We start from the raw sequence: 20339 nt of genomic DNA, 5'->3' as shown, positions 1-20339 counted from the left end.
ACCTCACCTCAGCCAGACTGCAGGAGCCCCCTGCTTTCTACCTCAGAGCTCCTCCGAAATCATAACTGTTTAGCACTGGAGCATGTGCAAACCTGAGAGTGAAGGATTTAACACCTCATTTAACACTCCCTTTGACCTATGTGGGATGGGAGCAGTTGGATAAATGCTCCCTCTTCCATCCCTGGGATGGAATCTTCAGAGGCTTATTCTGCACACCTCTTTGGACCATCTCAAAATGCACCCTCCTGCTTTCCCTCCCTCCCTGTTTCACTCTCCTGGCCCCCTACCCCTGTTCTCTGGGAGCACTTCCCCAAATAATTCTCCTTTCATCAACAATCCCGGGCTCTGATTTCTGGAGGGAGTGAGAGCTAAAATACCTACTTACAGTTTTGCTGCCTAGAGGTTGATTCTTCATGAATCAGTTATTTTCTTAATGACTCCGATGAAGAGACAAAGCAAATCTAAAAACCAGGTATCAATTTACTGAAAGCCCTTTCGAAGAAGGAAAGGTGCAAAGCCAAGGTACACAGAGGGATGCTGAATGACCATGCTCATTGAGCATAAAAGAGAAAAGCAATTCAAGGATCACAGTCAGTAAACTATTAGCTAAAACCAATCTGGATAGATTAAGTTGCAATTTTATTGTTTTTATATTTTTCTCTGACATATTCTGCCTCTGCTTTCTCATGTTTCTTTTTTTCTCTAACTGACTGACTACATCAGGCAAAAATTGTATTGCTCAGGGTTGAAAACTACTTCCTCTTTCATAAATGAGGTGCTAGCAAACTTAGGTTCCAAATATGGGAAAGAGTGATCCAGGCCACTTATGATTATTTTACAAATTCTAAGACAGGGTTAGGAATTATTTTTCAACTGAAAACAATTAACTCATAGAAAATATTAGAATAAACAGGTAAATAAAAGAAATTCAATTTGGGTGTTTGGGTTTTTAGAGAGAAATAGGAAAATGATGGGACCTCTTTCATCTTTATTTACAGAAGAAAAATACTCTGCTTTTAGAAAGTAATATTCCCATTCATTCAACAAATATTTATCAAGTGCATTGATTCTAAGGATGTTAATGTTAAAAATGTTTAAATCTGGGACTTCCCTGATGGCGCAGTGGTTAAGAATCCTCCTGCCAATGCAGGGGACACAGGTTTGATCCCTTGTCCGGGAAGATCCCACATGCCACGGAGCAGCTAAGCCCGTGCACCACAACTACAGAGCCCGCACTCTAGAGCCCATGCTCTGCAACAAGAGAAGTCACCACAATAAGAAGCCTATGCACCGCAGCGAAGAGTAGCTCCCACTTGCCACAACTAGAGAAAGCGCGCGCACAGCAATGAAGGCCCAACGCAGCCAAAAAAAGAAAAAGTTGAAATCTCATTTTCATGACTCTAGAGAAAATAACACGTGGCCCTTGCCCCTTGGGCATCTGAACGTCCTCTAGGCTCCTTACCCAAGCATGAAGACATACGACTTGAGTTATTTTAGATTAACTTCTGTGAATGTTCAGATAAATTTCACTTTTGGGGCAAGAACACACACAATTAAACGAGATTCATCAAAGAAACATTACTGTGCCAGCTACAGCACCCCAGGATATGGGGTCATAAGCAGAAGAGGCCCCTGCCTTCACAGAGCTTGTATCGAGCTAGACCAAGATTAGAATTATGTGATATTTGTCTACTTTTTGCTATTACCCTTTCCACACCATTCGCCTCACAACATGGAGATGTTTTTTAAAAAATAGAAAAGCATAAGGCTTAAATTATTCGAGGATTTAAGAAAATCAGAAAAAAGCATGGGACTGGGCAACCAGGAAGAGTTGATACATGGAGAAAACATTGAGGAATGGAGGACATCAATTAGGGGTAGCAGGAGAAACTCAGATTTTGGCTTAATTCTCAAAGCATTTGCTAAATTGGTCAGTGTGGGGCTTCCCTGGTGGTGCAGTGGTTGAGAGTCCACCTGCCGATGCAGGGGACACGGGTTCGTGCCCCGGTCCGGGAAGATTCCCACATGCCGTGGAGCGGCTGGGCCCGTGAGCCATGGCCGCTGAGCCTGCGCGTCCGGAGCCTGTGCTCCGCAACGGGAGAGGCCACGGCAGTGAGAGGCCCGCGTACCGCAAAAAAAAAAAAAAAAAGTAAATTGGTCAGTGTGTTAGCAGTAAATTTTTCTCATTGAATTCTCTTGAGGACTGGGTAAAAGTTTTTTTCTCCATGCATGGGGGCACATGAGTGTCAAAAAAGCACAGATTTACAGAAGTTTATTATTTGTGGTCAGAAAAGTAGGTAGTACCAGTAACAGTGAAACAGCCGCCCTTTTTCATTTCCTACAAAGCTCACTGGAGGTGAGGGTGGGAGAGAATGCATGAGAAAAGCTGGAGAGGGGCTGAGGCTGTGGCATTTGTGTCCCAAAATCAGTTTGGAAAACATACTTATTATATTTGGGAGGAGAAGAAAGGACATATCTATGGATGATGCCAACAATTGTCCAACTGTGGTCAATTGACTTAGTAACAATTAGACTCATTCATCACCAGGAGCCTGTTGACATGTATTCTGCGCCTGCCTATGTTTATCAATGCCATTACTTCCATGTTACCGTTTTTAAAGAAAGCCCACCAATATGGTCGTGACTCAGTTCAGAATAAATTGACTCTCCTGCTCAAGATCATTCTTTAAGGGTCATAACCAGCGTTAGCTGATTAGCATAGCTTGACCAAGTCCCAATGTATCACCCTCTTGGGCCAAGGTGCCACGATGCTCTAGTATTAAGTTTCTAATTTTAGTGCTAATTTTCATAGACAATCTTTGCATCAAAAAAGATAAAATACTGAGTCAGTTTTGAATGTGGAAAATAGATAACCATAGATAAATATTTAATCTGAGCTTTATAGTATCTTAACCACTAAAAACTTAGTGTGTCCGAAACTAAACTCATATTCCCTCCCAGACCTGTTTCCCATCTGCTCCCTCTCTCAGTGATGATACAACAACCATCCACTGAGTCACAGCCTAGAATCTGAGTCATTCTGGCCTCCTCCCACCTCTTTGATGACCTTAATAAGTTTGTCTTTAACCTGAGCAGCTGTACAGTGGTTTCTTAGGCAGAGAAATAAATGTACTACATACCATTTCTTTTCTTCATTTCTTCTTTTTTCTTTTCTCTCTCTTCCTAAGTCTTCCTTCCTTTCACAGATGTTTATTGAGCACCTGTTGTGGGTCAGACACCATATCAAGTGCTGAGGAAACAATCTCTGGCCTCGAGTTCATAGGCTAGAAGCAGGGGCAGACATATAAATTACATTACAATGTGATAAAACTGGAAGAAGACCTGCTTTCAAGGTACATGGAGCTTGTAGAGCAAGTCAGTCCCTACAAAGGGGGTGTTGCTTCCTGAGTCTTAAATAGCAATTTTGAGATTGCTAGGTATTTAACAAGGGAGAAAATGTCAGACATAGGAAACAGCATATGCAAAGTCAGAGGTGCTGGACCAGCTCATGGCAGGTTGGAGCTGTGTGTGCAATGGTTTCAAGATCACAAAGTGCATGGAGTGGTGGATGAAACTAGATAGGTAGGCAGAAAGCAGGTCATGAATGTCAAGAGGGTAAGTCAAAGAATTTTAATTCTAGGAAGTAGAAGCCATTGAAGATTTGGGGTAATTAAGTAAACAAATCAGTTTTGCATTTTAGAAAGGTCACTCTGGCAAAGTATGAAGAATAGTTTAAAGGTCAGAGAGACCTGGAAAAAAAGCCTCTTCATAGTTCAGAAACTATGAGAAAACTCTTTGCATCGCTGTATATCAAGAAGATCCAGACTAGTTATGGAAATGTTTGCAATCTGAAGGCCAACCTACCCTGGAATTAAAGTTGTCATGGTCATAGAAGGAAATTCAAAAGATGATCTTTACATGATGGACATCTTCAGTGCAGTCATGGGCAGGGACAAATCAGCCACTTAGATCTGGAAGAACAACTTCCACATGAAGGGTCCTGGTGAGACAGATGAGTCACATAAAGAAAGCTCACAACATGTCACCCAGCTGGTCTTGTCCAACAAGAGTATTTGCATCATGCAAAAATGGGGTGGAAAAAGAGAAGTCATGTACACGGCTTTCAGAGCACTGGGACCAAGTGTGGATTATGTACACGTTTGTGATTCAGACACCATGCTTGACCCTGCCTCATCAGTGGAGATAGTAAAAGTTTTAGAAGATCCCATGGTTGGAGGTGTCAGGGGAGATGTCCAGATTTTAAACAAGTATGATTCCTAGATCTCCTTCCTCAGCAGTGTGAGATACTGGATGGCTTTTAACATAGAAAGGGCCTGTCAGTCTTATTTTGGATGTGTCCAGTGCATCAGTGGACCTCTGGGAATGTACAGAAACTCCTTACTGCATGCATTTGTGGAAGACTGGTACAATCAAAAATTTATGGTCAGGGGACTTCCCTGGTGGTCCAATGGGTAGGACTCTGTGCTCCCAATGCAGGGGGCCCGGGTTCTGTCTCTGGTTGGGGAACTAGATCCCACACGTATGCTGCAACTAAGGATCCCGCATGCCGCAACTAAAGACACGGCGTGAGCCAAAAATAAATAATAAACAAATAAATATTAAAAAAAAAAATTATGGGCAGCCATTGTAGTTTTGGAGATGACAGGCATCTAACAAACCGAGTGCTGAGCCTGGGCTATGCAAGAAAATACACAGCTCGATCCAAGTGCCTTACTGAGACACCTAAGGGGTATCTCGGATGGTTAAACCAGCAGACCTGTTGGAGCAAGTCCTGCGTCCGAGAGTGGCTGTACAATGCAATGTGGTTTCATAAACATCACCTGCGGATGACCTATGAAGCAGTCATCACTGGGTTCTTCCCTTTCTTTCTCATTGCCACAGTAATCCAGCTCTTGTACAGGAGTAAAATTTGGAACATCCTCCTTTCGTGGTTAACTGTCCAGTTAGTGGGTCTCATAAAATCATCTTCTGCCAGCCGCCTTAGAGGAAATATCATCATGGTCTTCATGTCCCTCTACTCAGTGTTATACATGTCAAGTTTACTTCCCGCCAAGATGTTCGCAGTTGCAACAATAAGCAAAGCTGGGTGGGGCACATCTGGAAAGGAAAGCCATTGTTAATTTCACAGGACTCATTCCAGTATCAGTTTGGTATACAATCCTCCTGGGTGGTGTGATTTTCACCATTTATAAGGAATCTAAAAAGCCATTCTCAGAATCCAAACAGACAGTTTTAATTGTTGGAACATTGCTCTATGCATGCTATTGGGTCATGTCTTTGACACTGTATGTGGTTCTCATCAAAAACTGTGGCAGGCGGAAGAAGGGACAACAGTATGACATGGTGCTTGATGTACGATCTTACATTTGATGTTTGTAGTTGCAGATGCAGACACACACAAAACCTTACTTCCTCTAGGGACTGTATGGTTGTGGCATCAGATAATGCCACCAAAGGAGACACATCACTGCTGCTGGGACTTGAACAAAGACATTTGTATGGGTTTATTTTAATTCTGCCAAAGTAAAATGATACATGAAGAAGAATTCACATTTAATCGGATACTTCTATGAAAATGGGAAGAATTCTTTGTTTATGCACTTTTTCCTTATTGTACACCCGCCTAACAGTGTTTTGCCCTATATACCTCACTAGTCATGCTTTACGTGGGTAACCATGGAAGAAGAGGATTTTGGAAGCTCAAGGAAAAGTTCTTTCAACATATACAACCTAACTTATGGACTGTGTTGATGCTAATTTTTTTTAAGAAAGGGTTTTCTGTTTAACTCTACCAAATGAAAGGCCGAAGGAAATTTTACAGGCTGTTGTCTGTGCTATATTTTTATATAATTGTACTGTGTTTTAAAATTTTGTATGCCAATTTTAAAACAAATTTTGTATATTTTATATTTTACTTCTCTGCCAAAATACACCTGTTCTTCCTTTTTTTTAAAAAAAAATAAAATAGGTTCTGAAAAAATTCATACTTAAAAAATTTCTACCCAAAATATGAAGCTTGGTTGATTTATGTTGTTCATGATAGAAAGAATAAAATGTTTCTCTCTCTCTCTCCCTTTAAAATTGAATAGTTTGTTTCTGTGAAAAAGTATTTAAACTTTCAATATTTTAACTTTTTTTCATTTCTTTAGAAAAGGCCAATATACCTGTCACACTTTGGGAGGAGAAATTCATACTTATGTGTACAAAAAAGAAGTCACTGAAAATCAAGGCCAAAGGGGTAGAAAAGTACAATTTTTTCATAAGATTGAAAAAAAAGGGAATGCTAGTTCTCAAAAGAAAACACTAGGCATCCAGCAGTGGACAAAATCTGGGTATTAAAGATAGTCTTTGGAGATTCTCACAGTGTTTTCCCAGGCTAAGTAAAAAGGAAAGTGGGAAAAATTATCTGTACAATTTGGACAAATACAAAGCAGTTCATCATTTTGTTCTGTGACCTGTATTCACTGGATCCTGTCTATATATTGAACATACTTTACGTACCTTTTTTTTTTTTTCCAGCTTGTCAGTTCACTTTACATGTTAGTATGAGGTTTATACGGGTGGGTGGGATAAATTATAATAAGGCTAAGGCATACAGATTCAAAATTGGCAGAATCAAGCTCCACATGTCCTCTTTAAGTTGCTAGGGAAGATTTTTTTCTGAATTATACAGATAATTGCTTCATCTCTTCAGTTCCTGGCCTACATAAATGTGTTTACATAGTAGACATGATATCAAGGCTTAATAGTTATATCAAGAATTGGCACAGGGCTTCCCGGTGGCACAGTGGTTGAGAGTCCGCCTGCCGATGCAGGGGACACGGGTTCGTGCCCCGGTCCGGGAAGATCCCACATGCCGCGGAGCAGCTGGGCCCGTGAGCCATGGCCGCTGAGCCTGCGCGTCCGGAGCCTGTGCTCCGCAAAGGGAGAGGCCACAACAGTGAGAGGGCCCGCGTACCGCAAAAAGAATTGGCACATAAAAAATTGATGGACCAGGTACCCTCAGCCTTGTTAATTTAGCTACTCTGGGGTCTTAGTTATCCAGTTTGACTTTTGACATGACCCATCTTACCTTGTAGCTGGTGCTGTGTAGACCTGTGTTTAAAAACAATTGAACGCATGAAGAGTTGCATAAAAAGTATTGTGAGGAAGCATAAATGGGGAGAAGTATTCAACCATGTGTTTCTTGCCTTTGTGCTTCCTTTTTATGCAGACACCTATATTCCATCCATCCTGCTTAAGAAAAAACTGCACATTCTACCTTCAGAGTACAAAAACTTACATAACGTTCTACAACTTAGACTCTCACTGATTAGAGAGCTTGTGAGAAACAAACAGACCATGCCATTAAATGAGACTAAAACTTGAGTTTGCCTTTTTGACTATTTATGTTCTAAGTTAAGCTTTGATAACATTCAAATGTCAAATTCTCTCATTCTCATAAAACATGGAATTAATTGCCTATATTTATTCTAGCAATTATTCAATGTATTTCCAGTGTAGGATGTACAGTATAATTGAATTTTTTTGTAAATAAGATATTTTTGATAAGGAAAAAAAAAAGAATTAAGCAGGAGAGATAGGATAGAAAGTGAGAGAATATGGATGCTTTGGCCCAACTATTGAGGGGGACGGGAAGGGTTGCAGACCAGGGATATGAACCCTATTCTTGGTTGAATGACGAGGTGGGTGAGAGCTCCAGCTCCTGCCTTGCCCAAAATCCCATCTCTAAGGATGAAGCACTTAGACCCACCTCTCTGATGCTCCAACTATGCCCCTACCTTTGACCTGGTTCTTTGCGCTCTAGGCTCATCCCCCTTGGTCAAGGCTCTGGTATTTTCCCACTTGTAACAAGGACAAACTATAGTGTGGCAGATTTCCCAATTCTGTTGTAATAGAACAGAACTCTTTAAAAGCAAATGTGCTGGAATTGTTGGTTACAAAGAAAAATAATGTATCAGCAGTTCAGTTCAATGACATCCTATGATTATTCCTTTTTCTTTTTCTCCAGGGGTGTACTATGCAACTGCGTACTGGATGCCTACCGAGAAGAGAATGCAAGTCAGAGATGTCCTGGACAGGAATGGGGATGCCTATGGCTTTTACAATAACTCTGTGAACACCACAGGCTGGGGCATCCTTGAGATCAGAGCGGGCTACGGCTCTCGATCCCTGAGCAATGAGATCGTCATGTTTGCAGCCGGCTTTTTGGAGGGTTACCTCACTGCCCCGTAAGTACCCAGTCGTGGTGGAGAACTGCCAGGCAACCTCTGTCCTTTTCTTTGCCCAACAGTGGTTTTTTCTTCCTGGCGTTGTACACTAGAATTGAAAATTTGCCGTGGTTTTTCTCATACGATAGAAAGATTATCAGAATTACATTTGAACCTGTAGTAGTCGTACCTGCCTAGAAGGAGCAAAGCCCCCAATTGTGACACATTTTTAAATCTTTCCCTCTCATGAAACTCTTTTAAAAGACTGCTAAGTCATTTCATCTTACTAGTCATTTATTGTCAGGTAGAAAGCAAATGGAGGTGGAGTGGCTCTTTGAGGACCACAAACAGAGAAGATTAATTCAAAATAAAAATAAAATGTAAGAGCATTTATTTTCAACCATCTTAGAACAATACTTTCAAGTGGGGGAAGATTTTAAATTGAAATTTTAATGTCTAACATGAATGTTCTTTCCAACTCTATTGTTATTTAATTCTTGTGTTCTTCCCTTGTCTTATGGAAGTAACAAAATATGTACTTATAATAATGCAATCATGACTCATCCTTTTTAGAGAACAGATCTTTGAGGAAAGGAAAGTTGCAACTCATTTAAACAAGCCTCATTCTTCCTTTGATATAAAATGTCTTGAGGACGTGGTTTTCTTCTTTTATGCTCTGTGACCTAGATTGTTGAGTGCAATTTAACCAAACCTTATTTTGCACTGTTACCATCTTAGCCATAGTAAATGCAGTGCTGATCTTAATCTGTTTCTGAGTACTGGCAATTATATCAAATGTTGAATGAGTAATTGCCAGACTCTGGCTGCTCTTTTTTAAAATTTAAACTAAAAATTCCTGGTTTTGTTTTTATACCAAACTTTTGTTACCTTACCATACAAGTCCCCTTAATAGGGGACTCTCAGTTTGGAGATGTAGAAAACTTTATAAACTAAATACGATTTAAAAAACATGTTTAAAACTGTATTCAACATGTAAAAATCTGAACTTCTTCTTTTCCCCTACAAATCTTTATTTCGGGATCCACTGGTTTCTGACTGCATTCTTGAAATTGAGTTGCAAGTTTGGAGAAATAATTCAGATTGAAGTTGTGTGAACGTAAATATATTCAATGAAGTCATGCATAAGATACATATGAGTTATTAAGGGAAGCTATGTAACTTGAGTGGAGCATCTCTAATCTGTGTTAGAGATGCTAACATAGATTGAATGTTGAGAGCCTAAGCTTGTCTTCCTTGGACTTTGGCATCAGTACTAGAGAGCTCAGGGAGTTTGACCGAGGAGACTTCTGACAAAAGTGACCCTTCTGTTATTCTTATGTCTCAGGAAAACCTAAGTTTTAACATCTCACTTTGGGAAGTAGCTTTATCATTTCTGCCTTATTCATAATATAAAGTACTGACCTATCCTTGAGTTCCTTTATCCATAACCACAACCTGTGCGGCTAAATAAATGCTACTATGTAAAAAAAAAAAAAGAAAGAAATACAACCAAAACCATCTTTAGAAGGGCATTTCCCAGAAGCTCCTTTTCAGAGGCTGTCATTCTGACTGCATTGCTGAAAAGTCCAATAAGTAGGGGAATTTCTGAATCAGCATGCATTCAAAGGCTCTGCTCTGTGCTTCACTCAAAGCTCAGAATAGTGGGATGTGACCCGGCAAGCTTAAAACAGACCCCTGGCAATGGGTTGGGGAAGAGGGAAGAGACAGAGGTTGTTACCAGTTTCCTGCCTTCCTCTTCTGATATGGTCTAGGAGGTGAAGGCTTACTACACATTCTGTTGCCCAAGAGTTTAATTTGGAGGAAGGAGAAATGCCAAATGGAGTAAAGAATCAGGGCTCACAGAGACAAGACCTCTGGCAGGGAGATAGGGCAGAGGGGAGGCTGGAAGAATTCATGTGATTGAGACTCTCAGACCCAAGGCGCCACCCAGGAAGGACTGCACCAACAGGCACCCCGTGCACTGTCTCAACTGAGCAGAGAGGCAGTGGGGCTCCCTCCGAGCAAAGGTATCCAGCATTCTCTGAAGCAAAGCAGAAGAGCTTAAAATGTCAACCCTCTGGAAGTTGTGACTGTAGCCACAAACCAATGGCGGAGAAAGAATACAGGTCATAGGCTAGAGTTTTTTGTTTTCAGCTACACAGGGACAGTTGTATGAGAAGCAATAGCATCTTCATACAGACATCATTTTATCAATTTAAAACATATACTGCTGGGGACTGTTTTGCAAAGGACAATTCCACGTACCAAGACACAGCCTTGGAGCCAGGGCAGAGAAGGTGAGTTTGTGCCAGAGGCCAAAAGAAAGAACCGCCTTGTTTTCCTCTCATCTTGCAGAGCTGCTCAGGCAGCTGCCAAGAGCAGTGGGAAGTATAGGGCTGCCACGTTTTTCCACATCACCACATTTAAAATGCAGTGGTGTGCCTTATATTCTGCCGCACCTCGGGGGGAGATGTGTGAAAGGACGAACATAGTGCGATGAACGACTGAGATAGGCAGATAAGGACGTTGGTTTGACGGCCTCAGAAAACATAATTTGCTTTTACCAACCTATGAAACGCTCGAGACACCAAATCAAAACACAAAGAAATACGCTCAAATCCTCCATCACTGCCTTCGAAGCACGCAGCAATTTGTTGCTTTTTTGAGCTTTTACGACACTTTTACGACACCGTCCCGGGCCCGCCCTCTGTCCTGTGTCCGGAAGCTCCTGGCGGTGTACCTGCGCGGCTCCTGCAGGGTTATCTCGCCGTGTGCAGTGGAGGCAGATGCACCAGGGCCACAGCCTCGGGTAGGCATTCGCAATTTTCAGGAGCTTCTCTCGCTGTCTTGCTCTTCTTCACACTCTCTTCTCCCTCTTCTTCCACTGCCCCACCCCCGGCCCCTGAGGAGCCCCTCACTGCGTGATGCACCACGCAGACATGCATTCCGGAGGGGCCCCTGAGGCTTGCTGTGATGCCCCTTCAGCCTCCCGCACAGCCCCTTCCTAGCATCTCTTAGAACTGTGATTCCTGAGAGCCAGATGCTGCCTTTTCCGTCTCCACCTATCAAAATCCTGCTCAGGGCTTCCCTGGTGGCGCAGTGGTTGAGAGTCCGCCTGCCTATGCAGGGGACACGGGTTCGTGCCCCGGTCCGGGAAGATCCCACATGCCGCGGAGTGGCTGGGCCCGTGAGCCATGGCCGCTGAGCCTGCGCGTCTGGAGCCTGTGCTCCGCAACGGGAGAGGCCATAACAGTGAGAGGCCTGAGTACTGCAAAAAAAAAAAAAAAAATCCTGCTCAACCTCCAAGACCCATCTCAGATGCTCTCTTCTTTTTGTTTTATGCCTTTTTTTTGAAATTACAATATTTTGTATTGTGTGTCAATATGATGCTACATCATATAGCTGTTAGAAATGACCTTTTTTTATACATCTTTATTGGAGTATAATTGCTTTACGATGTTGTGTTAGTTTCTGCTGTACAACAAATTGAATCGGTTATATGATGCTCTCTTCTTGATGAAGCTCTTTCTGATTCCATTTCCACTGGATCAGAGCCCCATCTCTCCCCTCCACCACCTGTTAGTGCCTTGAGGACAGGGTCCCCATCTTATTCATCTTTATATACCCCAGGCGCCTGGCACAGCACTTCTGCCCCCCCCCCCCACAGTGGTTACTTAACTACACGCTTATGGAGTTTAATTGAATCCTGTTGTTCCAGTTTTATGAGAGATGAATCGGAAGTGTCAGCTACGTATTTCCATGTAATGCATTGTCTAGCAGCCTTGGCCAAATGGAATTTCTGCCTTCATTTTTTCTTTAACTCTACTGGGTGGCTCCCTAACAGTTGCAAATTAAGAGTCTCTGATGACTCACTAATGATGTAAAACCTGATAAATAGTCATTGATAGTCAATAAAATAAGTCAGGAAACCTTTCTGGAAAGAATGGTGATGGGGGTGTGAGGACCTGGTCTGCTCTAGTTTTTAACAAAGTGGCTGATCTCTTGTGTTGCTGAGGCACATGTAGAAATGACCCCCTCTGGAATTACCTAGCCAGTTTGGATGCCACAATTCAATGCGACACACCCTCGTTATACTACCTTGTGCCGAGCTCTGGGGATAGAGAGACAGTGGGGAGTGAGTTCCTGAGTACTCTCCCCACTCGTTTTAAGGTAATGTGTTGCCACAACAGTTGGTAAAACTATGATGAAAAGAGGTTCTAGCAAGATTATGGCACAAGTAGAGAGACTAGTCAAAGGCGGAACCTTTTTGGGCGTTTGTCTTACCATCAAGAGATACTTCAAGAATCTCCTCTGTACCCCCCAACTTGCTCCTTCTGATATTAGAAACTGAATATGGCTCCAGGTCAAGGCTGTAGCCAAAGCAAAGATAAGTAAGACACAGTCACACCCTCAAAATTATCAAATGACCCATCAGTTGGTAATTATTTGGGACTTAACATGAAGCACAAAATAGTGATAATGATGATGACGACTAGCACTTATATTTCTATATATATACACACACGTACACATATATATATATAATTTAAAATATGCCGGGCATTGTTCAAAACATTTTATATATGTTAAATTATTTAATCCGCAGCCACGCTGTGAGGTATATATTATTACTATCCCCATATTACTGAGAGAAAACTTGGGCACAGAGAGGTAAAATAAGTAGCTGAAAGTCACAAAGCTAGTTAGCAGCAGCCAGAATTGGAGACCAGCTGTCCAGCTACGGAGTCTGCACATGCACACACATACACACACAAGTGGATTAATCACAATGGGAAATACTAAAGGAGCCTGATATGGTGTCAGATCCAGGAAGTAGGAAGTTGAAACAACTAGGAAAGAGTAGGAGAGATCACCTGACAAGCACTAAATGATATGGTATTAACATAATGCAAAAAGACGCAGGGAAAAGTAGGTGTCCATACGTCTTTGTGATTGTCACAAAGTGTGTGTGAGAGATGGAAAGATGGGCAAAGTCTCGGCCAACTTAGGAGGAAACTTACTGACTTTACACACCACAGGAGCTGAAACGAAATCTTAACACATCCTTGACGTGGAGACTGGTCTTGGCTCTGTTTGATGAGAATTCGGAAGCACGGTGAAGTTGGGAATCCTGCTTATGGTTGTAGAGCCTACAAGGAGTGGATCAAGCTTTGAGTTCAGAATTCAAAGCCTCTGCTCTTATCTGCTGTCCTGTGTTGCTCCAGCACGCAAAGGTATAGGGCCCCAGGCTCAAAGATCAGAGAAGGGCCTCAACCTTCTCAGGGGACTGTGAATGGATTATGTTCCTCAGGGCCCCTGGGTGGGGCAGGGTCAGGTGAAGCCTCCACTTCTGGTCTCAAGGTGCAGGTTTCTCTTCCGCAGCTCTGAATATCAGAATCAAAAAGTTTAGCCCCTCCCCCAACCCCCCCAAAAAAGAAAGAAAAAATATTAGTAATTCTGGCCTAGTTACCCTCTTTTATCTACATCTGTCTTTACCGTTATATGGACCTCCACAGCAACCACCCCCAAGTCAGGATGAATGTTCCTCTGTTTCAGGGTTTCTCAGCCGCAGCACTTTTGACGTTTGGGATTGAATTATCCTTTGTTGTGCATTGTAGGAAGTTTAGCGACATCCCTGGCCTCTACCCACTAGATGCCAGTTGCACCTTCCACCCCCCTATAGTGACAACAAAATATGTCTCCAGACATTGCCAAATGCCCCTTGGAGGGAAAAATCACTCCGGTTGAGAAACAGCCCTATATTGAAATAGACTGAAAAATTGAGAGGATCTGGAACTCTGGGTGGAGCTGGGCAGGGTGCAGTGATGGAGACTTTAGGTAAAAAGTATGAATTTCTGTATCTTTACCTGAGTGCGCATTGGTAGGTCAATAGCCCACAAATTATTTTTTCCCAAAACAGAGAACTTTATTTCCATTTAAATCATTTTAATTTTAAGAGCCCATTCCTCCTCATGGCAGGAAATGTTACCGTAGTCATTTCTATAGGGACAAAATATCATTGAAACTGAGTCAATTCAGAATGTTCCAGTCCTCTTCCAAACACTTTTTTCCAGAATGGATTGGTGTTACTGAGGCATCTTGGAGGGAGGGGGGGATGTTTAAGCAGTGGTTGTCCTGTGTCCTTCTCTGGCACGTTTACTGAAGTGGAACAGTCTCATTGAGTCTTTAGCTGGGGTGTTTCCCCACCTGACATCTGATGAGGCTTCCATGGTCTCCCTGGTCTCCAGTTGCAAAATCAGTGCCATCGAGGTTGCAGTAGTCACCCCAAGTATAAGTCCTCTGCCCCCAGGAGGTCCATCAACTCCCAATGTCCTCTTATTCCACCCTAGGCCAGACAAGAAAGCCTTTAGCTGCTCCCTGAAACTCATGGAGGGGTGCAGGGGTGCTGCATTCGGCTCCTGAGCCCAGACAGTCCTGGCAGCCATCTCTACTTCCCCATGCAACCTCGGAGGGAGAACTGAAGGGCTTTTGCTTCCCTAAGCAACTAAATCAAGTCATCCCACTCACCTGGAGTATCTGCATTCCATTCACCTGAAATATGAGGCCAGGGCAGAGGGTCCCTTCCCTGTCAGCCACATACCTGTCTAGCTTTATTGCTGTTCTCTCTCTCAGTTTTAGAGATGATAGAAAAGGGGCCAACTTGATAGAAGAATAGGTGTGGCAGCATAAAAGATATATAAACAAAAGTTAAATATGATAATTCAATTTTTAAAAAATATTTACAGATAATTTGAAGGAAAAGCACTCATGAAATTTGTTGAATTCAAGGACCATAAAATAAAAGATTTCAAAGGATTTTAATGTTCTTTGCCTCACTGGCAATAAAACTCTATTCGCATCAATTTCAGTTCTGGAAACTATTAGATAAAGATATCTAAAGTTCCACAGTGCTGGGGGCCAAATTCCCATTTCTGGAAGCCGAGTGACCTCCTGCTTACAGTGCTGACCTCTAGGTCGATAAAAAGCATCAAATAAAAACCAGAACTCAGACTTTAGGTAAACTTCCAGTCCAGAGGGTGCAAGGGGCTCACCATTTGACCCACTTTGCTCCAAACTTAGAGCAAATAGTAGATAAAATTTATAGAAAGAGAGCATCATGGTAATATAGCTGGCCCCCCCAAACAAGATTAAAGATCTCTTGAACCAGAAATGAAGCAGAAAAGCGCTGGGGTCTGGATCTGCTGGGCCCTTGGCATGAAGCAGGCAGAGACAGCCACCCCGGCCGGTGGGTGAAGGCCTCTGTGACCTGAGGGAGCTGAATCAAGGCTGGGAAGCAGAAGTAACCTTGCTGCTTTGGACTGTTTGGAACATAGGAGGCCACAGAATAACTTCTGCTGATGTGCACTCTGGTGTAGAGATTTATAAGAAACAGTGAGCTTGACGGGAGGCGGGGTGGGCAAAAGAACCAAATCATCCATGTGCTGGTTCCAGGACACATACGTGCAGCATTCCATAGGAAAGAAGTCCCCCAAAGCCGCTATAAGACCTGGTTCTCAGGGAGTCTGATGGAAGTACCTAGAAGAAAATGAGAGGCAAGAAAGAGGGAGGGAGAAAGGAAGGGGGTTGGGGGGGGAAGAATTTAAGAATGTAAACAAACACATAACTTAAAATGCCTGAATACCAAGTTCAAAAAAGCAGAAAGACATTTTTTTTTCTTAAATTCCATATATATGTGTGTTAGCATACAGTATTTGTCTTTCTCTTTCTGACTTACTTCACTCTGTATGACAGACTCTAGGTCTATCCACCTCACTACAGATAGCTCAATTTTGTTTCTTTATATGGCTGAGTAATATTCCATTGTATATATGTGCCACATCTTCTTTATCCATTCATCCGATGATGGACACATGAAGAACCTAGGGGTAAGACAGGAATAAAGACGCAGACCTACTAGAGAATGGACTTGAGGATATGGGGAGGGGGAAGGGTAAGCTGTGACAAAGCGAGAGAGAGGCATGGGCATATATACACTACCAAACGTAAGGTAGATAGCTAGTGGGAAGCAGCCGCATAACACAGGGAGATCGGCTCGGTGCTTTGTGACCGCCTGGAGGGGTGGGATAGGGAGGGTGGGAGGGAGGGAGATGCAAGAGGGAAGAAATATGGGAACATATGTATATGTATAACTGATTCACTTTGTTATAAAGCAGAAACTAACACACCATTGTAAAGCAATTATACTCCAATAAAGATGTAAAAAAAAAAAGATTAAAAAGCACAAAGAAATTGAATGCTAAGAAAAAGCAAAATCAACAATAAAGTAAGTCATTAATACACTCCAGATTAATTTTGTAGATGGGTTTAACAAAGACTTTAAATATGCTTAAGGTACTCTAAGTTTTAAATGAAGGAAAACTTGGAAATTCCCTGGTGGTCCAGTGGTTAGGACTCTGCGCTTTCACTGCCGAGGGCGCAGGTTCAGTCCCTGGTTGGGGAGCTAGGATCATTCAAGCTGCAGGTCACAACAATGACAACAAAATATATGTATACACACACACACACACACACACACACACATATAAAGGAAAACTTGAAAAATATATAGAACAAAAAGGAAGAAGTAAGAAGACAGGTAGATATTTTAAAAGAACCTGCTTGAAATATCATAAATGAAAATTATGGAAATTAATTTTTTTTTTTTTTTTTTTTGCGGTAAGTGGGCCTCTCACTGTTGTGGCCTCTCCCATTGCAGAGCACAGGCTCCGGACGCGCAGCCTCAGCGGCCATGGCTCACGGGCCCAGCCGCTCCACGGCATGTGGGATCTTCCTGGACCGGGGCACGAACCCATGTCCCCTGCATCGGCAGGCGGACTCTCAACCACTGCGCCACCAGGGAAGCCCGAAATTAATTTTTTAAAATATCAATAAGTGGGCAAACCCTGGACTAGACCAACTCAGAGAAATAATTTCTGAATCAGACGTTAGTATTGAGAGATTTGTACAGTACACTGCCCCAAAAGAGAAAGGGGTAAAAATGAGAAAGCTGTTGTTAAACAGAGAAGTTTGATTGAGAAACTCCAACATATGTCTATTAGGAGTCCCAGAAAAAGAAACTGGAGGGAATTGCAGATAAGCAATAGTTGACAGGGTAATAGTGAGAACTGATCAAAATTGAGAAAGACACGAGTCCTTAGTTGGAAGACACAGCCTATTAAATTGCTACAACACAGAGGATGAAACTACAGAAATTTGAGGATAAAGGGAATAATTTTAAAAGCTATCAGAAAGAAAAACATTGATTACCAAGGAATCTCAGCTTGACTGACAGCATACCTCTCATTAGCAACAGTAGACCCAGAAGATATGAGGATGATATTTTTAAAGTACTGAGGAAGAATAACTAACCAGAGTTTTAAAACCGTTTAAATTATCCAAGAGCAAGGGCAAAATAAGGATATTTTTAGATATATAAGTTAAAATATTTTACCATTCACAGGCTTCTATTAAACTATTATAGGACATACATTAACAAATATAGTAAGAGGGAACATTTGGGATATAAAGGACAATAGTTAACACAAAAAACAAAGAAGTTAATAAAATTTGATTGTAAAAGGTAAACAATAAAAATTATTTTAATATTTTTTTAATTGAAAAGGTGAAACTAAATCTTCGAACAATAACATGATGGGTGATGTCAATGGGTAAAGCTTGCTAAAATATGTATGTTTGGAGGAGGAGAGAAATAGAAAATTCATTTAGATTTTATATAAGAATTCCCTGGCAGTCCAGTGGGTAGGACTCCATGCTTCCATTGCAGTGGGCACGGGTTGATCCTTGGTCGAGGAATTAAGATCCTGCATGCCACGTGGTACTGCCCCCCCAAAAAAGTCATTTAAATGTTATAATAAAATGCATAATAATGAATGTTTTCACAATTTTTAATGATGATCACTAATGGAATAGAAATGCAGCTGACCCTTGAACAATGCTGGGGTTAGAGATGCTGAGTCCTCACCCCCAACCCTGCACAGTCAAAAATCCTCATGTAGACTTATGGTTGGCCCTCCATATCCAAAGAGTATGTAATTGCGGAAAAAATCCATGTATAAGTGGACCCTTGCTGTACAAAGCCATGTTGTTCAAGAGTCAATTGTACATTTTATATAAAGCTTCTAAATTAGCAGAAGTAAAAAGAAGGAAAATGAAAATATTATTTAAACAGAGAAACCATAAAAGAGAGACAAAAAAAGGGATGGTAAATGCAGAAATAAATCCAAGTATATGAAAATCACAACAGATGTAAATGGATTATTTTCATCAATTCAAAAACGTTTAATTGAGGAGATGTTGTTCAAGGATACAGACTTGCAACTAGTAGATAAGTCCTGGGGAGCCAACGCACAGCATAGTGATTATAGTCAACAATACTATATTATAAACTTCAGAGTTTCTAAGAGATTAGATCTTAATTGTTCTTACCACCAAAAAGAAATTACAATTACGTGACATGGTAGAGGTGTTAGCTGATGCTATGGTGATAATCACATTGCAATATATAAATGTATCGAATCATTATACAATGTTGTATGTCAATTATAGCTCACCAAAAATGTTTACTGTATAGCGTATGAGGGACATTTAACTTTTTAAATAAGTTTTAAAAAATCTCAAATAGCCAGTAATGCTGAGGGGAATGGAAATTAAAACACAGAATCATTTCAGATACAACAGACTGTTGAAAATTTGAAAGTCTGACTGTGCCAAGTGTTGGCGAGGGTAAGGAGCAAGGAGAGATCTAACATGTAGTTGGGGAGAACGTAATTTGGTACAATCACTGTGGAGAACAATTTGGCAGTATCTAGTAACTATAGGTGTATAGAATATTCAACCCAGAAATTCTACTTTTATATGTATAGGTATATATACACATACATACTAGAAAAACAAATGTGTAAAAGACATTTACAACAATGTTTGAAGTTGCACTGTAATAGCGAAAAATTAAAAAGCAGTTAAATGCCTACCATAGGACGGCATAAATGAATTTTTATATAGTCATAACGGGGAATACCAACCGTCAACACATGAAAAGAATAAGCTGCAGTTGATAACAGATAATTCTTTCAAAATACCATGTGGAGAAAAATAAACAAGTTAGGGTGGTAGATGGTATGATCTTATTTATAGTTGTCCTGAAACATGATTAATAATAATAGACATTATTTATGATTAAACATATATATAGAGAGAGATGGTATAAAAATGTACATGAGAACAATAAATCACTCATTCAAGACTGCAGTTGCCTCTGGGGAGAAGGGAGGACAGTTAGTGTCGGCGGTTGAACTCTATCTTATATCTTTTCTAAAAAATATGAAGCAAATGTGGCAAAATCTAATGATTTTATGTAGTTGGGTAGTGGATACTTGGGTGTTTGTTATATTCTGTGCTTTTCTATATGCTGGAAATATTTCCCAATTTTATTTTTTTATTTTTTTTAAAATTTATTTATTTATTTATTTTTGGCTGCACTGGGTCTTCGCTGCTGCGCGCGGGCTTTCTCTAGTTGCGGCGAGCGGGGGCTACTCTTTGCTGCAGTGCGCGGGCTTCTCATTGCGGTGGCTTCTCTTATTGCAGAGACCTGGCTCTAGAGCACAGTCTCAGTAGCTGTGGCGCACGGGCTTAGTTGCTCCATGGCCTGTGGGATCTTCTCGGACCAGGGATCGAACCCTTGTTCCCTGCATTGGCAGGAGGATTCTCAACCATTGCGCCACCAGGGAAGTCCCAATATTTCCCCATTTTAAATTGTGCATTTGATTTATAAAAGAAGATAGGGAAGGTTTGCCATAGGGAACATCCCAGTTAGCCAAAATACTGGGTAATTTACTGTGATGGGAAAATCCAAGAAGAAAAATGGAAATGTAACAATTTTTCATCTCTCCTTTCAGACATATGTATGACCACTTCACAAACCTCTACCCACAGCTGATTAAGGAACGTTCCGTGGTGGATAAAGTACAGGAGTTTTTAACGTAAGTATTCCTCTTTAACGTAAGCTTTCCTCTTCTCATTGCTGTTGAGGCTTCAGGGCTTGAATCTGTCATTTCAAACAGCAATTTCTCCTTCACCAGTTTCTTTTCC

At 41.4% G+C, this 20339-nt stretch overlaps 1 protein-coding gene, 1 long non-coding RNA gene and 2 pseudogenes across 3 annotated transcripts in view; 3 read left to right on the top strand and 1 right to left on the bottom strand.

Annotated features, from left to right (window-relative positions):
* Positions 1 to 3326, bottom strand: part of LOC149747957 (uncharacterized) — a 66638-nt gene extending 63312 nt beyond the window's left edge. Inside the window, exon 1 of the long non-coding RNA XR_016394876.1 lies at positions 3141 to 3326. This is a non-coding gene — a long non-coding RNA (uncharacterized LOC149747957). The remainder of the gene's footprint in view (positions 1 to 3140) is intronic.
* The window catches only part of PLBD1 (phospholipase B domain containing 1), a 68909-nt gene that overhangs the window by 10615 nt on the left and 37955 nt on the right, over positions 1 to 20339 (top strand). Inside the window, exons 2-3 of one of the 2 annotated variants that reach the window (XM_022577648.3) lie at positions 8033 to 8252; positions 20147 to 20230. In XM_022577648.3, coding sequence (XP_022433356.1) covers positions 8033 to 8252; positions 20147 to 20230 — 304 coding nt within the window. Of the gene's footprint in view, positions 1 to 8032; positions 8253 to 10699; positions 11041 to 20146; positions 20231 to 20339 lie in introns of those variants that run through there. The other variant, XM_089920346.1, reaches the window with a different exon arrangement.
* Positions 3601 to 4476, top strand: LOC149747956 (hyaluronan synthase 2 pseudogene; annotated as a pseudogene).
* On the top strand, positions 4630 to 6050 carry LOC111176792 (hyaluronan synthase 2 pseudogene; annotated as a pseudogene).

The sequence above is a fragment of the Delphinapterus leucas genome, chromosome 11, assembly GCF_059928025.1.
Source record: "Delphinapterus leucas isolate spDelLeu-1000000601 "Yukka" chromosome 11, BTC_Dleu_Yukka2, whole genome shotgun sequence".
NCBI lineage: Eukaryota > Metazoa > Chordata > Mammalia > Artiodactyla > Monodontidae > Delphinapterus > Delphinapterus leucas.
This window is presented reverse-complemented; position numbering and strand designations above follow the sequence as displayed.